The 22,372-nt window shown below is 42.6% G+C and overlaps 1 protein-coding gene across 50 annotated transcripts in view; it reads right to left on the bottom strand.

Moving 5' to 3' along the window:
- Positions 1–22,372, bottom strand: part of ANK2 (ankyrin 2) — an 812,025-nt gene that overhangs the window by 34,740 nt on the left and 754,913 nt on the right. For all 50 annotated transcript variants that reach the window (XM_075349554.1, XM_075349661.1, XM_075349525.1 and 47 more), the window contains 4 exons: positions 19,306–19,380; positions 14,308–14,439; positions 5,447–5,593; positions 341–602 (listed from right to left, as the gene is read on the bottom strand). In XM_075349554.1, coding sequence (XP_075205669.1) covers positions 341–602; positions 5,447–5,593; positions 14,308–14,439; positions 19,306–19,380 — 616 coding nt within the window. The remainder of the gene's footprint in view (positions 1–340; positions 603–5,446; positions 5,594–14,307; positions 14,440–19,305; positions 19,381–22,372) is intronic.

Here is a 22,372-nt window from a genome sequence, read left to right as displayed (position 1 = left end):
GAGCATGTGACAACACTGTTAGTGAATCGGCCCCTACATTTTCTTCTTGAGAGACTGTCCCACATTGACTTTTGCTTTGAGGCATCAATGCTAGACCATATTTCATTCTGCAGTCTATTTTGGATTATGGTACCTTCTGGCAAGCTATAAATATAAGGACTATACAGCTGTTAAACAACTATACTCAGGTTGATAGTATTTTCTTCAATGGAACCATATTCACTTTCCCATTTATATTCAGTATCATGTTGCACTGGACGAAAAAAGTAGATAACTATACATTCTTAATAGAAAATTGTTAGATATTTTTTTTCCATTTTGCAAAAAATGGAAAACTTACACATATTTTAGTTTAGAAGAGAAGGATTCCCTTGAGAAGTCAGCCTCTACTTTCTCTTTCTGTAGTTGACGAATTATTTCTGCAACAGACTTGTCATCTTCAACCCTGGCTGAGCTTTCATGGAAGGATGAATAACTGATTGAAACGTCCTCCTCTGACACAAGGGGAGGATGTTCACCCTTCTCACCGCCTCGTGATTCTGAATGATCAATATTGATCTGCTTCTGAGGGCTGGAGAACTCATCCTGAAGAGCCGAAAAGCCTACGAATATAAATGAAGTATTTACTACAAGTAATGACTACTTCTGAAAGTAGAAGCAACAATACTGTGCAAGGAATATCAACTAACTATAACATTCCCTATATTATTCCTAAGGCTTTTAGAGCAAAAACATGCAGGAAGATTATTGGCTTTATATAAAATTGTTAATAGCAGATATGTCCGAAATAGAGACATAAAATTAGATAGTGAGTTCCAGGTGAGTACATCTAAGGCTACTTTCACACTCCAGTCATTTCAAATCCACCAGGTCCATCGCTGCGACTGAACGACGGATCTGTCGTTTTTTAGCTGTCAACGGACGCAACGGATGAGTTATTTCACAGGATTCCGTTCACTGGAATCCTGTGAAAAAACTAATCCATCGCGTCCATTACATCCCTTGTGCGTCCGTTTTACAATGGATCCGTCGTGATCCGTTTGTTTTTTGGACAGCCCAATGGGAGTGCCAGACATGCTGGGCATGCTCAGTAGAACATGACGGAATTCAGCACTGGATACGGTCGTGTGATGGGTTACGGAAGAATCCTGCACCATAGACAACTATTATACCTCTTGGCGGATTGCGACAGAAACCTGCGCAGTGCGTTTTCTTGATGCTCCAAAAAATGTTACATTGTCAGTTCCTTCCGCCCGACGGTCAGTCATTCCACGACTGATCCGTCGCATGACGGATGCAACGCAAGGCCATCAGTCGCAATTCGTCGTTAATACAATCGAATGTGGAAAAAAGTGAATCCTGCTAAATATTTTGCAGGATACCGTATTTTCTCAAGGCAATGGATTGTGACTGATGGAAAAAGACTGAAGTGTGAAAGTAGCCAAAAAATGTGTACAGTATAGAAATAGCTAGAAAAAATTACATACTAATATCTACTAAAGTTTACTATTATCACCTTCTATACATGAGGCCACAACAGAAATTTTGGATAATGTAGAAAAAGTGTTGCAAGAATACAGAAATTGAATAATACAGCATCCTATGAAATATGTTGTGATTTTCAATTCTGTCACTTCCATACAGAATCCAAAAGAAGAAAGCTCTGTATGAGCACATGGAGGTACAATAGGACTAAGTAGACTTTTCTTAGCACACCAATAGGGTTCTTTCAAATCTCCGAGGTATTGTACAGTTGTGGCCAAAAGTTTTGAAACTGACACAAATTTTAGTTTTCACAAAGTCCTGTAGCTTCAGTGCTTTTAGATCTTTTATTCAGATGTTTCTATGTTTACTGACATACTAATGAGCATTTCAGACGCTTTTACACTTATCTTGACAAATACATCAATTTTATGCAAAACTAAAATATTTACAGTGTTGACCTTTATTTATCAAGATTTATGCAATTCGCCCTGACATGTTGGATATCAACTTCTGGTCCAAATCCTGACTAATGACAACCCATTCCTGTCTAATCAGTGATTAGAGTTTATCACAATTTCTGTGTTTTTGCTATTCCACCCATTTTTTGAGGATTGACCACAGGTTCTCAATGGCATTGATATCTGAAGAGCTTCATGGCCATAGACACAAGATGTCAATGTTTTGTCCACCGAGCTACTTAGTTATCACTTTTGCCTTGTGACATGGTCTCCATCAAGCTGGAAAAACATTGTCCGTCACCAAATTTCTTGTGGATCGTTGGGAGAAGTTACTCTTAAATTATGTTTAGAAACCATTTTTTATTGATTGCAACTTTCTTAGGCAAAATGTTAAGTGAGCCCCTTCTTTGGATGAAAAGCAACCCAACATGTAAATGATCTCAGGATGTTTTACTGTTGGTATGCCGCAGGACTCATGGTAGCGCTCACCTTTTCTTCTCCAGACTATAGCTCTTCTAGATGTCCCAAACAGTCTGCAGGGGTCTCATCAGAGAAAATATTTATGCACAAAAGCACAGAGACTGGACTGGAGTAGAGATATTTTCTCTGATAAAGCCCCTTTGCTTGAGACATCTGAAAAATGACTGGAGAAGAAAAGGTGAGCGCTATCATGAGTTTTGTGTCATACCTAGGGCTGAGCGGATCCGAACTGTAAAAGTCTGGATCCACGCGGTTTCAAAGATTTCTGGGTGCCGGATCCGGAATTCCGGGTGCATGATCCAGATCCGGCACTGGGGAAAATAATTGAAAAACAAAGAAAAACAGAAATAAAACAGCGTTTCATACTTACCGAGACTCAGTGTCATGGCGGCACACTGCTTCTGGGTCACGCATTCACTTACTGTACTGTGAATCGTATACACACAGCTTTCTGTGTTTTCCCCGCCCACCGGCCATCCTCTTGTCTGTGATTGGTTGCAGGCAGACCACGCCCCCAGCCTGTGACAGTATCTGACTGCCGTGGAGTCATCACATATGTATGTATGTATGTATGTATGTATGTATGTAGCTGTGTATGTAGCTGTATGTATGTAGCTGTGTATGTAGCAGAGCTGAAGCGTTATGGGACCTCGTGTGGATTACGCCGGAGCTGCAGGGTGTTGGGGGTTCATAAAGTGGTGGAGGGTGTGTGTTTTGTACTTCAATCCAAATAAAGGATTTTTCTCTGTGTCTGTGTTTATTTACATTCACTTACAGATTAGTGTGATGCAGGTATCTCATAGACGCCTGTGCATTCACTAACCTAAGGCTTAGTAGCAGCCGTGTGCTGCTATTAACCCCTTATTACCCCGATTGCCACCGCTACAAGGCAATCAAGACGAGCCGGTAAAGCACCGGGATTGTCACATCTAATGGATGCGGCAATACTGGGCGGCTGCGGGCTTGAATACCAGTCCCCAGCCGGTATTATCATGGCTAGGGATAAAAATTAGAGGGGACAGCACGTCGTTTTTTTTTTTAATTATTTATTTAAATGATAATAAATAAAAAAAAAAAGAAAAAAAAAAGCTGCATCACCGACACAGCCGCGCACACTTTCTGACAGGAGCGTGCATGTGTTTCTAGGTACATGCACGCGCAGGTTGTGCCGGCTGATGTCATGTCAAACTTGTACGAGTCTGACAGCGCATCACCGGCACAGCAGCACACTTCTGACTGGAACGTGCATGTGTTTCTGAAAGACATGCACGTTCACCATACTGACCCGCAGACACTTGCACTGCTTTCCCTGCTCGCCGGCCGGCCTGCCGCCTGTGATTGCTTGCAGTCAGCTGGCACCCAGGGTGGGACACACTTAGCTGCAACCATTTATATGTGCCGGTGGGCGGGCAAAACAATGAATATTGAATTGTCGGCTCCAGAAGGGAAAAGCGTGACCCGGAAGGAGTGTGTCGGCATAACACAGCCTCGGGTGAGTACACTGCACGCGCTTCTTCCCCCCCATCCCCTCCACAAACGTTTTTAATCTCCGGATTCTGGTCCCCATAGACTTATATGGGCACCGGAAACCGGAGCGGATCCGGATTTTATTTTCAATCTGGCAGGGATCCGCCAGTTCCAGATTTTGGCAGATTCGATCAACTCTAGTCATACCAACAGTAAAGCATCCTGAGACCATTCACGTGTGGGGTTGCTTTTCATCAAAGTGAGTGGGATAACTCACAATTTTGCCTAAAAACACTGCCATGAATAAATACTGATCTGTAAACATCCTCCAAGAGCACCTTCTCCCAATGATCCAGGAGCAATTTAATGACTAACAATAGTTTTTCCGGTATGATGGAGATGATATCACAAGAGAAATGAGATAGCTGCATCACTGAAAGAAACATTGAAATATTGCGTTAGTGGGCAGGAAATTCCCCAGATCTCAATCCCATTTGAGGAGCTGTAGTAAATCCTCAAATAGCGGGTGGACAGACAAAAACACAGAAATTGTGATAAACTCCACACACTGATTAGACAAGAATGGGTTGTCAGGTTTTGGCCCAGAAGCTGATATGTAGTATGCCAGGGTGAATTGCAGAAGTCTTGAAATATAAGGCTCAACACTATAAATGTTGAGTCTTTGCATAACTTGGTGCATTTGTCAATAAAAGTGTAAATACTTGTGAAATGTTGATAATTTTACTTAAGTAACCACAGAAACATGTAACTAAAGATATAAAAACACTGAAGCAGCAAACTTGATGAAAACCAAAAACTATGTGAGTGTTTTGGCCACAACCATAGATTACATAGTGATGCTCAGCTCCATTCGTGTTCTCCATATTGAACTGTTAAGGGCGCTTTAGCGATAGCTAGCGATGTCATGCGCGATAGCACCCGCCCCGTCGTTCGTGCGACATTTGGTGATCTCTGCCGTAGCGAATATTATCGCTACGGCAGCGTCACACGCACATACCTTTTCAGTGACGAAGCTGTGACCGCCGAACAATCCCTCCTTCAAGGGGGAGGTGCGTTCGGCGTCAAAGCGACGTCACTACGGCGTCACTAAGCGGCCACCCAATAGCAGAGGAGGGGCGGAGATGAACGGCCGGAACATGCCGCCCACCTCCTTCTTTCCTCATTGCCGGTGGACGCAGGTAAGGAGATGTTCTTCGTTCCTGCGGCGTCACACATAGTGATGTGTGACGCCGCAGGAACGATGAACAACCAGCGGCATGCACCACTAACGATATTATGAAAAGGAGCGACGTGTCAACGATCAACGATTTTTGACGTTTTTGCGATTGTTGCTCCTTGGTGTCACATGCTGCGATGTCGCTAACGGCGCTGGATGTGCGTCACTAACGACGTGACCCCAACGATATGTTGTTAGCGATGTCGCAGCGTGTAAAGCACCCTTTAGAATGTCATCCATGAAAGGTTATTAATTATATGACATAACAGCCCCCTCTACACAATTCCCCATTTTCTGCAGGATTTTAATATTTTACCACCTTCACTATGATCCAGTGTAATTGTCTGCTCTATATCGGCATATGTGCGATTGGCATGGCGTAGCATGGGCTCCTTCATGTACGATTCCATGAGATGGACAATATCCATTCGGTTGATCTTGGTGAGGCACTGGTTTAGACTGGAATCTACATTAGAAAAAAAAGGAAGAAAATGAACAATGCGTGCAATGATATAGAAATATATTTGTATCAGACGGCCAGCAATATCTAGAAGGGGAGAATGACTGACTATTGGGGTATTCTGTAAGTGTATAAGAAAGAACCATGGGATGCAGATCTACAATAGAACATCTTGTTGCACTTATCAAAATAGTATTAACTTAAGTGCCCTAAGATATTTACATGTACTATTTATTTCATTACAACAGGGTATTTGCTCATTCTGTTTTTATCTTAGGTTTTGTCTGTTAAATTGTCCACACTGTGAACGCTCCCTTATACTGACATATGGTCCAGCTCATTTTTTTGGTTTCTTGTATAAACAGGGGCGTGGATCCCCCTTTTTAAGCTGGCATTTTGTCTAGATTCCCAGGCAGGTGTCTAAACAGTCGAGTCGGGGACTTGCTCTATCTCCATCTACGAGTACTGAGGTCTGTGGAGACACAGAGAGGTTTAATAGTAGAGACGGGACCATCCCGTTTGGGCACACCTTATCGCACTGGGATGGCCTTTATGTTTTTTTATCAAAATAATGTTTACTATGTATCCTGTGTTATATACTATTTATTTATTTACTTAGAACAGGGTAATTGCTCATTATGTTTTTATGTTATGTTTTGTCTGTTAAATGGCCACCAATATATTTTATTTCTCTTCTATCTATAAAAATGCTGGATTATTTTCCCACGGATATTTGTTGAATATACCTAAAAAAAGCCTCCTGATGAACTCCAATGTGTATATTGGGGGGAAACACGTCGAGGTGCAAGTAATCTGAAGATCTATGAACTAGACGCTGCTTTATCTATATCGTCTGAAAAATCTACCTATCTTTGCTGGGTCTGTGCGGCATTACCTGACAGATTCTGAGGATTAACATCTATGAATTGAACTTCTGCAGTGATTATTAATATCATGGATTAACAATTTTAGATGATTGGACAGGCTTTTTGACAATCTATTTACCTGCTGAATAGTTTTTGATACTCACCTGTGATTATATAGAGAGGAAGAAATATCATTGAAATTAAATACAAAAAAAGAAAAGAATATCTATTATTTTTTTTTCTCTTCCCAATGACATAGGTTTTTGTGTATCTAACGCAATATCTTTTTTTATCCTTAAGGCTATGTTCGCACGTTGCGTTTTTTTCCACGTTTCTGCAGCGTTTTTAGCAGCAGCGTTTTTGCGCTAAAACGCATGCGTTTTTGATTGCCAGCAAAGTCTATGGGAAAAGCAGAAATCCTGTCTGCACTTTGTTTTTTTTTCTGCAGCGTTTAATTTGCATATTTGTGGTCAAAAACCATGCTGAAAAAGAAGCAGCATGTCAGTTGTTTTTGCCATTTCTGCAGCGTTTCCTTAACATTGGAGTCAATGAGAAATGGCAAAACGCAACCAAAAGCACAATTCCTGCGTTTTTCATGCTTTTTACCTGCTTTTTCACTGCGTTTTTGGCTCCAAAAACGCATGCTTTTCTGGACAAAAATTAATGGGTTCTAATGTTCCTTTACACACACACAATAACCGAAAATTTAAATGTTAAAAAATTATAAACTTCACCTATTTTTTTGATAAAATGTGCATAACCACTATTTTATCATTAAACTTGATAATTTCCCATATAGTTTGATTAAAAGTTAATTTTATATTTTTTTTCTCTTTTTTCATTCTTTTTGACTAATTCAACTTTATTTCTCAGTGTCTTGCTCTAAAAAACGCATCTGCAGAAACGCAGGTGAAAACGCAGGTAAAAAGCGCTAAAAACGCACTAAAAACGCGGTAAAAACGCATGCGTTTTTAGCGCTAAAAAATGGTCAAAAGCCATTTGGTCAAAAACCAAGGGAAGGAAAACGTGCAGAATAAACTGCAGGTACTCCGACGCAACGTGCGCACATAGCCTTAGATGATCTTTTAGGATATTAATCTGTATGGGTCCACTATTATAAACATGTTTGTGATAGCATCTTGTTCATACCTACATGCAGGTGTGTATCGTTTGTGGCCTCTGAAGAGGTTATGGACCACTAAGGATATTAAACTGTATGGATTCACCAGAATATACATGTATTTAATAGCATCCTGCCTAATTTGTATGCATACTGTCAGGATCAATTAGGATATTAAACTGTAGGGGTTTACTATTACATACGTGTTTGTGACAGCATATCGTTTATACCTACATATAGTTCTATGCTATTCATGGCCTCTAAATGAGGTTGGGGAGTAAGGATATTTAAACTGTGTGGGTTCATTATTATATTCATGTGTGGGAGAGCTTCGTGTCCATACCTGCATATATACTGCCAGATGGTATCGTGGCGGTTTATATAGATTTGTTTGGTGTCCACTGATTAGTGTACTCTGAACAAACAGCGGTTGGCAGTGACTGCAGGATCCTAGCTTTGTGTTTATCATTAACTAGCTTTACTACCCGGCTTCGCCCGGGTTAATAACCGCTGTTAACAAAATAGAATGTATTAACAAAAATGTATTCTGCACACAAAAACCACAAAACAAATAGATAGAAATGTAATTATTAAATTGTTGCCTATATTAACCAATCAGAGCTCAGATTAATTAACTGTAGCAAAATAGAAGCTAAGCTGTGATTGGTTGCTATTGGCAGCTTGATAAATCTCCAGGCAACAGAAAGCCCTCCCCCTGACAGTATATATTAGCTCACACATACACATAATAGACAGGTCATGTGACTGACAGCTGCCGTATTTCCTATGTGGTACACTTGTTGTTCTTGTAGTTTGGCTGCTTATTAATCAGATTTTTATTTGTAAAGGATAATACCAGACTTGTGTGTGTTTAGGGCGATTATGTGGCGAGGTTGGTGTATGTGTAGTGAGATGTGTGCTGAGGGTGGTATATGTGTTCAAGTACGTGGTAGTGTGTGGCGCATTTTGTGTGTGTGTTCATATCCCCGAGTGTGGTGAGTATCCCATGTCGGGGCCCCACCTTAGCAACTGTACGGTATATACTCTTTGGCGCCATCGCTCTAATTCTTTAAGTGCCCCTTGTTCAATCTGGCAGCTGTCAATTTGCCCCCAACACTTTTCGTTTCACTTTTTCCCCATTATGTAGATAGGAGCAAAATTGATTGGTAAATTGGAACGCGCGGGGTTAAAATTTCGCCTCACAACATAGCACCCGGCGCTGCCCGGGATTGTAACTGTCTCTCTGTTTCTCTCCCACTCTCTGTCTGCCCCTCTGTATATATCTCTCTGTTTCTCTCTATCTCTTTGTCTGTCTGTCTCTTTCCCTGTCTGTCTCTTTCCCTGTCTGTCTCTTTCCCTGTCTGTCTCTTTCCCTGTCTGTCTCTTTCCCTGTCTATCTCTTTCTCCGTCTGTTTCAATCTCTTTCTCCGTCTGTTTCAATCTCTTTCTCCGTCTGTCTCAATCTCTTTCCCTGTCTGTCACTTTCCCTGTCTGTCACTTTCCCTGTCTGTCACTTTCCCTGTCTGTCACTTTCCCTGTCTGTCACTTTCCCTCTCTTTCCCTGTCTGTCTCTTTCCCTGTCAGTCTGTCTCTTTGTCTGTGTCTGTCTCTTTTTGTCTGCCTCTTTCCCTGTCTGTGTCTGTCTCTTTCCCTGGCTGCATTGTGACACGCCAACATTCCATATAAGGGCGTGGCTGTGCATTCTTCTGAAGTTCTGGCTGCACTGTGGCTCCCAGCTCCATTCGCTTTAATGGAGGCAGGTTTTTTGGCGAATAACTGTAAAATTTCAAATTTCCCCTCGAAACATAGCCTATGACACTCTCGGGGTCCATACGTGTGAGTGTGCAAAATTTTGTGGCTGTAGCTGCGACGGTGCGGATGCCAATCCCAGACATACACACACACATACACACACCCACACATACACACACACACATACACACACACATTCAGCTTTATATATTAGATGGGTAGTTTATAAGCTGTATAGTTTGTTACCTACTTGGTCTAGGGTCTCGATTTTTTCCTTGTATGGTCCCTGTCTATCATTAAAAATATAAAAAAAAATATATCTAAAGCCGTATTAGTAGAAGGGTGAACATAGGGATACAGTTGGGAAATAATCATCTTTCTCTAAGACACCTCCCTTGGGGTTATGTTATGGGACAATTTGTATGGGTCGTATACCTTTGTGCCTTTCCCTTGATTCCCTAGTTGGGACACACATGTGTACTATTGTTTTTAATATTTCTTCCTATGCGTGGGATTGTTTTGTATTTTTTCTAATAAAGATGTTTTATGGGGTATTCTATCATAGTGATTTTTGAATTGTGGGCCCCTTGATTACCCTTTGATATATTCTACTTATATAAGGTCTATTACCTTTCCTGTGTTATCGCCAACTTGTCTATATTGTATAAGACCTACCTGATCTTTATTGGTTAAATGGGGAAGCCAATTAGATAAATATAATGCTAATATTTTGCTTAAGATTTTTATATCTGCATTAAGAAGGGCTTTGGGCCTATAACTGTCACAATCTAACAGGGCTTTTCCTGGTTTTGGAATGACAGTAATATAAGAGTGAAGCATTGTGGTTTGTATCGGTGAACCTAAAAGAAATTAATTAAATTAGGTAAACAAAACAAGGGGTTAAAAACGTTTTGTAACAAAGATAAGTCTGGATCAGGGAATTAGTTATTAGAAAGTGATGTGAGGACATCACTTATTTCCTCCTGGGAAATCTCTTTATCGAGGGAAGCTATTGCTTCCATATAGAGATTAGGGAGTTTACATTGTTAGAGGAAAGTTTGAATGATTTTCCTCTTTTTATCTAAATCAGTAGGTAAAGGATCAGGAAGGGAGTATAGTTTAGATAGGTGGGGTCATACAGTATTTGTGCACCTACACTTTGCACTTGTATCAACATATTGTCTGGATGATTTCTTTGGTTTTGAAATAAATGTATTGAGGGAATGGAGCAGATAAATGTCACACTTAGGCTATGTGGCGCACGTTGCGTTTTTACCCGCGTTTCTGCAGCGTTTTTAGCGGCAGCGTTTTTGCGCTAAAACACATGCGTTTTTGTTTTCCAGCAAAGTCTATGGGAAAAGATGAAATCCTGTGTGCACTTTGCTTTTTTTTCTGCAGCGTTTAATTTGCATATTTTGGGTCAAAAACCATGCAGAAAAAGAAGCAGCATGTCAGTTGTTTTTGCCATTTCTGCAGCGTTTCCTTAACATTGGAGTCAATGAGAAATGGCAAAATGCAACCAAAATCAACTTTCCTGCGTTTTTCATGCTTTTTCCCTGCTTTTCCACTGCATTTTTGGCTTAAAAAACGCATGCTTTTCTGGCATAAAATTAAAGGGTTATAATATTCCTTTACACACACACAATAACCGAAAATTTAAATGCTAAAAAATAATAAACTTTACCTATTTTTCTGTTAAAATGTGCATAACCACTATTATTTCATTAAAATTGATAATTTTCCATATAGTTTTATTAAAAGTTAATTTTATCCTTTTTTTCTCTTTTTTCATTCTTTTTGTCTATTCCAACTTTATTTCTCAGTGTTCTGATCTACAAAACGCATCTGCAGAAACGCAGGTGAAAACGCAGGTAAAAAGCGCTGAAAACGCACTAAAAACGCGGTAAATACGCATGCGTTTTTAGCGCTAAAAAATGGTCAAAAGCAAATTTGGTCAAAAACCAAGGGAAGGAAAACGTGCAGAATAAACTGTAGGTACTCCGACGCAACGTGCGCACATAGCCTTAGAGGTACCATTACAAAACAATGCCACGTGAGCCCTGGGAGAGCCAGTGCCGACATAGTTGGAATAGTGCAGGCACAAGAGGTGAGAATACGTGTTGTTATTTTGTCGGGGGAGAAACATAGGGCTAGAGAAGGGTTTGTCAGAGAGGTGGACAACATCTTTAAATTTCAAGAGGAGGCTTATTCAAATAATTTTATTGTGAAATCCAATAATAGGACTAAAAAAAATCAATACAAATTTTTAAATACTTGTGCAAAATGTTATTCTTCAAAAGTACAAAAAATACCCACATATATTGTACAGGGGTATCACTGCAATTGTAGTGATCTATATAACAAAGTAATTATGTTGTAACCGCAAATCATTAAGTAATAATAATAATAATTGTACTCATTTATATAGCGCTATTAATTCTACAGCACTTTACATACATTGGCATTAAGTGTAAATTAAGCAATGTAAAAAAGTAATATGTACCCCAAAATGGTTCTATTAAATGACAAGCCCTGCAGAAAACCAACCCTGAGACACTGTAAATACATTGTAGATACACAGAGAAAATAAAAAAAGGCTTTTGAAATACATGTGCTATTGTTGTCACATTATTTATACACACAAAAAAGTAACAAGGTCCTCATTAAGTTACATGTACTCCAAAATGGTGCCCTTGAAAAAAATACAAGTCATCCGGCAAAAAAACAAGATCTTTAAAGGGAATCAGTCAGCAGGTTTTTGCTAAGTAATTTGAACACAGCATACTGCAAGGGTTAACAGAATTTAGTGATGCCTCTCTTGTCAAAGACTGGTGTTGCTTAAGGCCCAGTCACACACAACGACTTACCAGCGATCCCGACAACGATACTACCTGATAAGAATCGCTGGTAAGTCATTGGGAGGTCGCTGGTGAGACGTCACACATTCAGACCTTACCAACGACTCAGTAACGATATAGGTAGCAGTAGCGACCTGTATAACGATCTCTGCAGTCACTGTGACCCTGTCACACAGTGTCAAACACAGCGATGCGTGCTGCCCAGCAGGACATCGCCTTTGAAGAAAATGGTCCAGACCATTCGGCAACGACTAGAGATCTCACAGCAGGGGCCTGATCGCTGGTAGGTGTCACGTCACAGATAACGAGATCGCTGCTGCGTCACAGAAACTGTGACTCAGCAACAATCTCGTTAGAGATCTCGTTATGTGTGATGGGGCTTTTATTTACAATGTTTGTTTTATCAGCAGGGCCTTATGATTGCTGTGACGCCCCCTGTTGTGATTACTGGTGTGGGTGGGGGTAGCTTTCTGAGCTCTGCTACATTGCTAAATCTAAAAACTCTGATTATGTTCGAATCGTTGCAGCACTAAACTAAGTGATACATCATTGGGAAAGGTAGCATAAACCTGCTGACAAATACCCTTTAATTGCTAGATAGACAGAAAATTGAGAAAAATTAAGTTACAACCATTGTGTATGTTGCAATATTGAGATATCAATAAGTAGCGCCCCACGGGGCAGGTGGATTAACCTACTCGTCACCGGGCCGTCGACTGTCGTCACGGGCGGCCTGGCCTGGCTCCGTTGCCCCGAGGCGTACAGTGAATGGCTGGGGAAGGATGGTGGGGGTAGTTGTGAGATGTTTGTTGTGACGCTACCTGTGGTATGCGGCCAGGGAATAGGCCGCCGCTGTTGTCGCTGTCCTCTGGGGCAGATGGTAGTAGTAGCCAGGGATGGTATGGCTCTCAACAGGTAGAGTGGACCCAGGGGAGGATGATGAGGGAAGTTGTGATGGCGGCTCGGAGCAGCAGTACGGGTAATAAAGACTCAGAGCCTATGGCTGCAGTTCCAGGTTGTTTACTCATTTTTAGTGCTGTGACGCTCACCCAGGTAATACCGGTCACTTGCTATGATAGGCTCCGTCGAACCCGAATCCCTTTAGAGATCAGTCCGGTTTGGTGTTCGGTGGGTTTCTCCTTATAACGCCTGTCTGTGGATCCCCTCGCTTGAAGCTACGAGGGGACCCTGGGTTTCATGAGATGTACTCTTGTCCCTATCTGCAGGTGCCGCGGTTCCGATGTGGGGTCCGGCTTTATGCGAGACCCCGGATCCTATATGGCACTGTGCTGTCGGGCACTGTGTGGTCAGGGAAGCTTGAAACTTTCCCTGTCCAGGCAGATTCTGGAAAACCAACTTAAGTATCATCTTCCCTAGGGTCCTGCTGCCCTGTGTGGCGTCGGTTCCGAGGGGAGCAGATTCACTCTCCCCACGGCAACCGTGTGAACTTTATCCTCCTTCTCACCGGAGCACCCTTGAGATGCAACTGCTCCCTTCATCTCCTGCTGGAGAACTCTCTAACTGTTGTGGTGGCTCCTGACTCCCATTGCTGGCTGCACCTCCCCCCTCCCAGGTCCTAAGCTAGTGGGATTGGGGCCCCTGTTGAGGGCATCCTATAAATACCTCTCTGTCGGCGACCCCTTTATTACCCGACCCTAATCCAGTCCCCAGTGGGAACCTGGCAATCTGGTGTGTATTTGAGTGTGTGATGTGGTGAAACTGGGACTGACCTCCTCAGGAATCAGGTTTAGCATTACACCCAATGTTGGGTGCAATACTCTGTGGCGACTGAAGCCTCAGGGGCGCCAAAAATACATTTTACAACAGAACACAATGTTTGCATCTTTTCTTTGGATCAAATGACAAATTTTTTTAGTTTTCTTATTAATTTATATATATATATATTAATTATAATTTTTTCTTCAGCATTTCTATTTGTTATTGATTTATGCTGTATCATATTTTGTTTTTTCCCTAGACTCATTGGTTCACCGTGGATCTGCACCCCTCCCGTCTTCACAGGACGTCTGGAGAGATGAGCATTACATAGATATATATAGTCAATATTCCGGGATGTCAGATGTAGTGCATCACCCTCACTGTCCTCATAGGATCATCATTTACCTGTTGCATGTTTTCCATCTCTGTCAAGCCAATATTTAAGCAGCGCATGGCTCTGATCCTGTAAGGAATTTGGATTTTCAACTCGTATTTGGTGAATTTGTTCCTCTGTGAAGTCCAGCTCTCTGGCTAGTTCTGAAAAAAACGAGAACACATATGAGGATAAATCCAGCTGTGTAAAAATGATGCCACCCTATGGACGATGGGGATATCATTTTAGCACAAATAAATATGTTCATTTTTATTTTCTTAAAAAATATTTTTTTTCCTTTTGCTTTTTACTGTACTTTGAGGTCCCATTAGGTGACACAACCCTGAGAATGTCCAATTGCTTGGACTATATATTGCATTGCAATATAAAGTAAAAAACAATCTACAAGGTTGGCTTTCATAATAGCAGTCCTGGCAGGCATGTGGGTCTTCTGACCAAGATAGCAGCACTTAGAACGATACGTGTCATGGGCTGCATGCTGTAAATGTTGCTTTCAGAGCAGCATGTAACAGATTAACGGCAGCAAGCAGCTCCACCTGACTCAGCCATCATCTGCCAGCAATAAAGCGGGCTCAGCTTCTGCGCCTACTTCAAAAGGAGGGGACCTGACATATGATCTAACAGCACATCATATATCAGGATGTGATTAAAGGGGGCACCCCAATGATTTCTAGACTTGGTGTGATGTATGCTACTCCTTACTACATGACTCTAATGGCGAGGAGTTTGAATGGATTGGGTCAATCATTGCCCCATTTAAAATCCTCCTCACTGAGATTGTCAAGTAAAGAAGAGTGATTCTAATGATTAATGGGGCATCCAGAAATGTTACACTTATCACCTGTCATGCGGATAAGTAATACATTTATGTATGGCAAAACCCCTAAAAGCTGAGGTTTCATCTCCAGAATATGATTCTGCCTAATAAAGACCACCCTTATTATGCTAGGTGTGGGAAAGTCCCATTAATTAAGCGTTAGGTATGGAAATTACCCACAGGCTGTGTAATTTATATATTGGATAAGGAAAGCCCTATACTGTAGAGGAGTCGAGGACAAACACTCCCAAACACTCCATCAGTCTCTGCCGAACTAGAATAGGTGACGCTACGACCACTAGAAACCTGACTGCTGAGGTCAATGACTGTCTGCATGGTCAGGACGTCCTTAAAAGCCGCTTTACATGCTGCGATCTCGCTAGCAAGATCACTAGCGTGCGTACCCGCCCCCATCGGATGTGAGTCACGGGCAAATCGCTGCCTTTGGCGCACAGCCGCACAACATCGCTCGGACCAGTCACACTACTTACCTGCCTATCAACGTCGCTGTGACCGGCGAACCGCCTCCTTTCTAAGGGGGAGGTTCGTTCAGCGTCACAGCGACGTCACTAAGCGGGCACACAATAGAAGCGGATAGGCGGAGATGAGCGGGACGAACATCCCACCCACCTCCTGCCTTCCTCATTGCCGGTGGCCGCAGGTAAGGTGAGGTTCCTCGTTCTTGCGGTATCACACATAGCGATGTGCGCTGCCGCAGGAACGAGGAACAACATCGCACCTGCAGCAGCAACGATAATTGGGAATAGGGGAGCATGTCAACGATTAAAGATTTTGCACAATTTTGCGACCTTTTTCAATTGCTCGTAGGTTTCACACGCAACGTCATCGCTAAAGGGGCCGGATGTGCGTCACAAATTCTGTGACCCCAACAACATCGCTTTAGCGATGTCGCTGCGTGTAAAGCGGCCTTTAGGCCCTGTGCGCACTGGAAAACGGAATTTTCTTAAGAAAATTCCGCAGGGTCTGAAAGATTACCGCACCCGCGGTAAAAAAACGCGGCAAACCGCATGCGGTTTGCCGCAGTTTGCTGCGTTTTTACCACGGTATTGTTCGCGGTATTGCCGCGGTTTTGCCACGTGCGGGTAGGTACATGTGTTTTATTGCATTCAATGCAATAAAGCACATTGAAAAAAAAAAATAAATAAAATAATTTCCTTCTGAGATAGAGAGTAGATAGATAGATAAATAGACAAATAGATAGAAGAATAGATAGAGGGATAGATAGAGGGATAGATAGAGGGATAGATAGAGGGATAGATAGAGGGATAGACAGATAGAGGACAGATCGCTGCAGTTCTCCCGAGCGGTAATGTGAGTTCACATTACCGGCCGTGGGAAATGCCCTGTGGTTACCTCTCTGCTGTCTCGCTGCGAGGCTGTATTCAGCAGCGTGTGTCAGTGTCAGTCGTGGCTGGATGCCAGCATCGGAGGACGTGGATTACGCCGGAGCGGTGTGTTTTGGGAGGGGTTAATAAAAGGGTGAACGAGGAGGCTTATTTTTGTTTTATTTAAAATAAAGGATTTTTCGGTGTGTGTATTTTTTCACTTTACTTACGGGTTGATCATGTCAGCTGTCTCATAGACGCTGCCATGATCAAGCCTGGACTTAATGGCGGCGATCCGCCGCCATTAACTCCTTATATTACCCTGACTGCCACCGCATCACGGCAGCAGGAAGAGCCGGGGACACTCCGGTACTGCCGCATAATGGATGCGACAGCCCCGGGGCAGCTACGGGCTGATATTCTCAGCTGCGAGAGGGGGGGGCATTAACCCTGTCCCTCGCCCTCCCCAGCCTGAGAATACCGGGCCGCCGCTATGTGCTTACCTCGGCTGGAAGGTAAAAATACGGCGGAGCCCACGTGTTTTTTTTTCTATATTTCCGTTTGATTTGTATGTGTAGTCTATATGTCTGTGTGTGAGTGATGTGTGTTCTATGTCTGTGTGTGAGTGTGATGTGTGTGTGTTTACTCTCTGCTCCGCTTCCTTTTCCTGTAATGACATCACTTCCCTGCGGGATTTCACGATTACATGGCAGTCAATGGAGTGAAATCCCGCAGGGACCTGTGGAAAAGAAGTGACATGCAATTGTTTTTGCTGCGGGAATCCCGCAGCAAAACATGCAGCTGTCAAATTCCGCATAGTGCGCACAGCATTTTTTTTCCCATAGGTTTTGCTGGTGAATCACTGCAGAGATGTTATGAACATTTTCTGCAGCGAAACATGCAGCAAAACCGCAGGAAATCCACGGTAAAAACCGGTAAGTGCGCACAGGGCCTTAGTCATTCAAGGTTTTGGTGCTAAGTACATCTTCCTTCTTATTTGCTTCAGGCTGGCTTCCTTTCCTTTTTTGAAGTTAAAAAATACAGCAGAGAACCCATTTAAAGGTAATCAGTCAGTAGGTTTTTGCTATGTAATCTAGGGACAGAAACTCTGATTCTAGTGATATGTCACTTGGTTTACTGGGTGAATCACTTATGAAAGAGGTCACATTTTTCTCTGCAGATCTAGTAGAACTCAGTTGTTAAGCTGTGTATAAACCTGCACACACCACATCTTTGTGTATATTGTATACTGAGCGCTGCTAATCAGTGGTAGGAACATGGATAAACTAGCAGGTAGGAGACTAGCTTGTCCTGTAGTGATGATCTCCTGCTGTTAAAACACTGATTGCATCCAAACAGAAAAATTCAGCACAGTATGTGACACATCCCTGGAATCACAGTCTCTCTTAGGCCTCTGCCACACTCACGTGAAATTCACGCACGTGCCGAGAGACACGTATTTTCCCTGCGTGTTGCGTGCAGGTAAGTACGTGTCTCTGGTACGTGCGTGACACGTGTGTTCTACGTGTGCTATCCGCGATAGCACACGTAGAATCGGTAATTATTATACTCACCTGGTCCTTCCTGCTGTCCGCGCTGCTGTCCGTGGTGCTGATCTTCGGTCTCCAGCCCTCCCGTCTCCCCGCTGCTGCTGCTGCCAGGCAGTGAAGTGAATATTCAATAAGAATAATGAGCGGCGGTCGGCAGCAAGTGGCAGCAGCGGCAGAGACAGGAGGGCTGGAGAACGTGAGTTAATGTTTTGTTTTTTTTTCAATGACATGTGTGTTTTCTCCGGCGCGTGTCACACGGGACCGCATCCACACTACACCCGTGTGGTACGGGTGCGGGCCGTGTAACACCCGTGCTGCCGGTGAAAAAACGGACATGTCAGCGCTTTCAAAAACGCACACACGTACAAACGCACACGGACACACGTTCCGTGTGGTTTTACGTGTGTGTGCCTGTTACAATAGGGTAGCATTGCTTAACGTGTCTCCGTGCCGCCGGTACGTGTAAAAAATGACAAACACGTGCCGGAGGCACGGATGTGTGGCGCAGGCCTTAGGGGTACTTTACACAGATTACAAGGATGTGTCACTTACTGAGATGTGTTTTGCTGTTTCAGCAGAAGATTATCAGTATCGAACAACTTTTTACATAGTTTTTTTCTTGTGATTTTGATCATAAAATAAAAACAAATCCAAATCGGTATCCAAATAGAGGTATTTGGCTGTGCTTTCCATGGCAGCCTTAAGCCTGCTTTACACGTTGCAATTTCGCATACGATATCGTATGCGATTTGCAACACCCCCATCGTATGTGTGGCATGTTCAATTTGTTGAACGTGCCGCACAAACGATTAACCCCCGTCACATGTACTTACCCGTCCATACAACCTCGATGTGGGCGGCGAATGTCCACTTCCAGGAGTGGGAGGTACGTTCGGCGTCACATAGACGTCACGTGGCAGCCGGCCAATAGAAGCGGAGGGGCGGAGATGAGCGGGACGTAAACATCCCGCCCACCTCCTTCCTTCCGCATTGTGGGCCGGGAGCCGCAGGAGGCAGGTGAGATCTGTTCATCATTCCCGGGGTGTCACACACTGCGATGTGCGCTACCCCGGGTACGATGAACAATCTGATGTTCAATTCATGAGGAATGAACGACGTGTGTGCGATGAACGTTTTACCGTTCATTCGCAATCGCACGTAGCTGTTACATACTACAATGTTACGACGTGACCCCGCCGACACATTGTAAGATACATTGCAGCGTGTAAAGCGGGCTTTACTCCTGTGAGTTGCATGCACCCATATGACAATAGAAATTTAGATTTAAAACATTACCAGTCCAGCTAAAGCCCAGATGATCAGCAATATGAGCAAGTCTCTGCTCTGTCCTCTCTTGGTCCTCCTCGAAATCTAAACAATATAAACCAAAACAATGGAATATGTCACCAGTGTGTAATTGATTTCTGAAAGAGTTAAAAAATGATTGCAAAAGTTACGAGTGATGAGATCTCACTTTATCTTGATAGAGTAATAATAGAATCTGGCAGCGAGAGTGAAGAGAAACAGAGAATAAGAAAAGACCAAAATTTCTATCAATGACTAAAAACAAAAAAAAAACTAAAACCAGTGTGAGGTCTGCAAAGAGTGATGTCCATTAGATATTAATTTACTGGGAATTAAAGCACAGCTTCTCAGTTTTGTACAGCTAAATGAGATGTGAATGAATCTTATGCGAGTGCCCAGTGTTAATCTTAGGGTAGATTCACCTACAGCACAAATCATCAGCAAGACCACAAAAAAGCTGCACACGTAGATTTTGCAGCAGATTTGCTGCAGCCAAATTCATTATAGAAAAATGTGCCACTGTGATTTCCCTGTAAAGAGAACTCACTAGCTCTCTTAACATATCTGTTTAAGGCCCCCTCCACCCGTCTGTGTTTGCGAAATGTGTGGTGTCCCTTTCCACACATACCGGAGACACAGACATACATAACCCCATTAAATTCAATGGGTTTCGGTCACATGTCCATGTTTTCACACAGACCGTGTGTCCACGTGTAGCATACGATTGTCTGTGAGCTCCACACAGCGACATGTCCGTTTATGGCTGGCAGCATGGATGTCACATGGACTGCACACTGAAGTGATCCATGTGACGTCAGTGTGAAATGCATCGGAGGACAACCAAGTCACTGAAAAACAAGGATTTTTTTATACTTATCTATCTTCAGCTCTGATGTTGCTTTTGGGCCCCACTCATTATGCCTCATGCATATTCACTGCACTGACTGCGGACCCGGAAGCAAGTGTGACAGTAACTCAAGAGACAGGTAAGTAAGTATACAAGTTCATGCTATCCGTGTGCTATCCAATGTCACACAGACAGCACACAATGACACACCCACACACACAATGACACACAGATTGTCCAGAGAACTCCACAACGGACCGTGCAAAACATGTGTTTTGCACGGATGTGTGCAGGGTGCCTAAAGGTGTTTTCCAACGAACAATGTTCATTTTAAAGTTCATTTTAATCAATAGATCTTGGAATAATACTAATGCGGGCGTCACACGAGACGAGCTATCGCGCGATGCATCGTCGGGGGTCACGGTTTTCGTGACGCACATTCGGCATCGCTTGCGACGTCGTTTCGTGTGACACCTCCGTGCGACGCAGAATTGCTCACAAATCGTGAGTCGTGTACTCGTCACTTATTTTTAAAAAATTGTTTATTTTTAATGGTGCGGTTGTTTATCGTACCCAGGGCAGCACACATCTCTCCGTGTGACACCCCAGGAATGATGAACACAGGTTACCTGCGTCCCGCGGCTCCCGCCAGTAATGCGGAAGAAAGGAGGTGGGCGGGATGTTTACGTTCCGCTCATCTCCGCCCCTCCGCTTCTATTGGCTGGTGGCTGTGTGATGTCGCTGTGACACCGAACGTCCCTCCCCCTTGAGGAAGTGGATGTTCGCCGCCCACAGCGAGGTCGCTCAGCAGGTAAGTACGTGTGACGGGGGTTTCATGACTTTGTGCGCCACGGGCAACTAATTGCCCGTGACGCACAAACGACAGGGGCGGGTACGATCGCTCGTGTAATCGCACGATAGATCGTACCGTGTGAAGCCCGCATAATTTATACAATTGGATTTGTTTAAAAAAAATGTTCCTGTGCTTAGATAATCTTATATATGTGCCTCTGCTATGTACTGTGTAGTGGATGTGTTTGACAGTACAGGGACATGGTCTGATCACACCACATCTTCTGGGCCAGCGGTGAAAGTAATAAAGTATACAGGCATTATGGCATTGGATCACAAATTATTCTTTCTATGGGGTAAAATATTTTTTTAAAAAAAGGCAGTGAAATGCTTTATGTAAGAAAAAAAAATCAGATATGATCACTTGCTGTGCTATCTATATACTCTCTTTTGCTTCCTCCTCGGCCCAGGAGATGTGGTATGATCAGACCACGTTCCTGTATGGTCAGATACGGCCATTACACAGTACATAGGAGGGAAACATATGTAAGATTATCTCAGCTCAGGGACATTTTTTTTTAAAAACATATCCAATTCTATGAATTATTATTATTCCAAGATCTATTGATTAAAATCAACTTTCAAATTAACTTTGTGAGAAAAACCCTTTAAGTAAATATTAGCTATTTTTGAGCATTGTTTCTACAAACTCTGTGATATGCCATTCTTCTGCTATTTCTCCTGAAAATCTGTGAATAATCTTAGAACTGTGAATTACCATTACCATGTCAATCAGTGCATGTCCCTACACAGTGACACTGTCTGATCAGTGCTGACCGAGCAGGAACATACTACCGTATATAAACAAGCGCAATATTAAGCTCCAAGAACAATTTTTAGCAGGTATTACAAAGAAACATTACCACTCAGAGTCCTAAGAAAAAATAGTAGCACAAATTACAAACACATCATTAGAAGAAATACCGTAAGTATGCCTTAAAGAAGCATTCTCAAAATCTGGAAGTTAATCTCTATACATGTGAACAACTTCCAGAGTGTTGAGGGCTTGACCGCTGGAGCCATCACGGATCCCAAGAAGAGAGGCTCAGCTGTGAATAGAGCAGTGGATTGATCCTGCACACTGCTGTGTAAATGCTATTTCATATATTCCACTATTGATATTTTATGGATTATACATAATGTATGATTATACACTACAATGTATTATTTATAATGTCTTTGTGTGTCTATGTTTTTGTTCACTTCTTTATATAAAGGGTCTTAAAATCGTTGTTCTTTATTTATACATATCCACTTTATTTTCTAATATATGTATTTGTTTCTTCTGGAAGTTTAGTATCTTGTATAGTTTTTACTACATGTGAACAACAATCAACTATACTGCTTGATAACTTCCCC

The sequence above is a fragment of the Anomaloglossus baeobatrachus genome, chromosome 1, assembly GCF_048569485.1.
Source record: "Anomaloglossus baeobatrachus isolate aAnoBae1 chromosome 1, aAnoBae1.hap1, whole genome shotgun sequence".
Classification (NCBI taxonomy): domain Eukaryota; kingdom Metazoa; phylum Chordata; class Amphibia; order Anura; family Aromobatidae; genus Anomaloglossus; species Anomaloglossus baeobatrachus.
The sequence above is the reverse complement of the archived record's forward strand: the minus strand, read 5'-3'. Positions and strand labels throughout refer to the sequence as shown.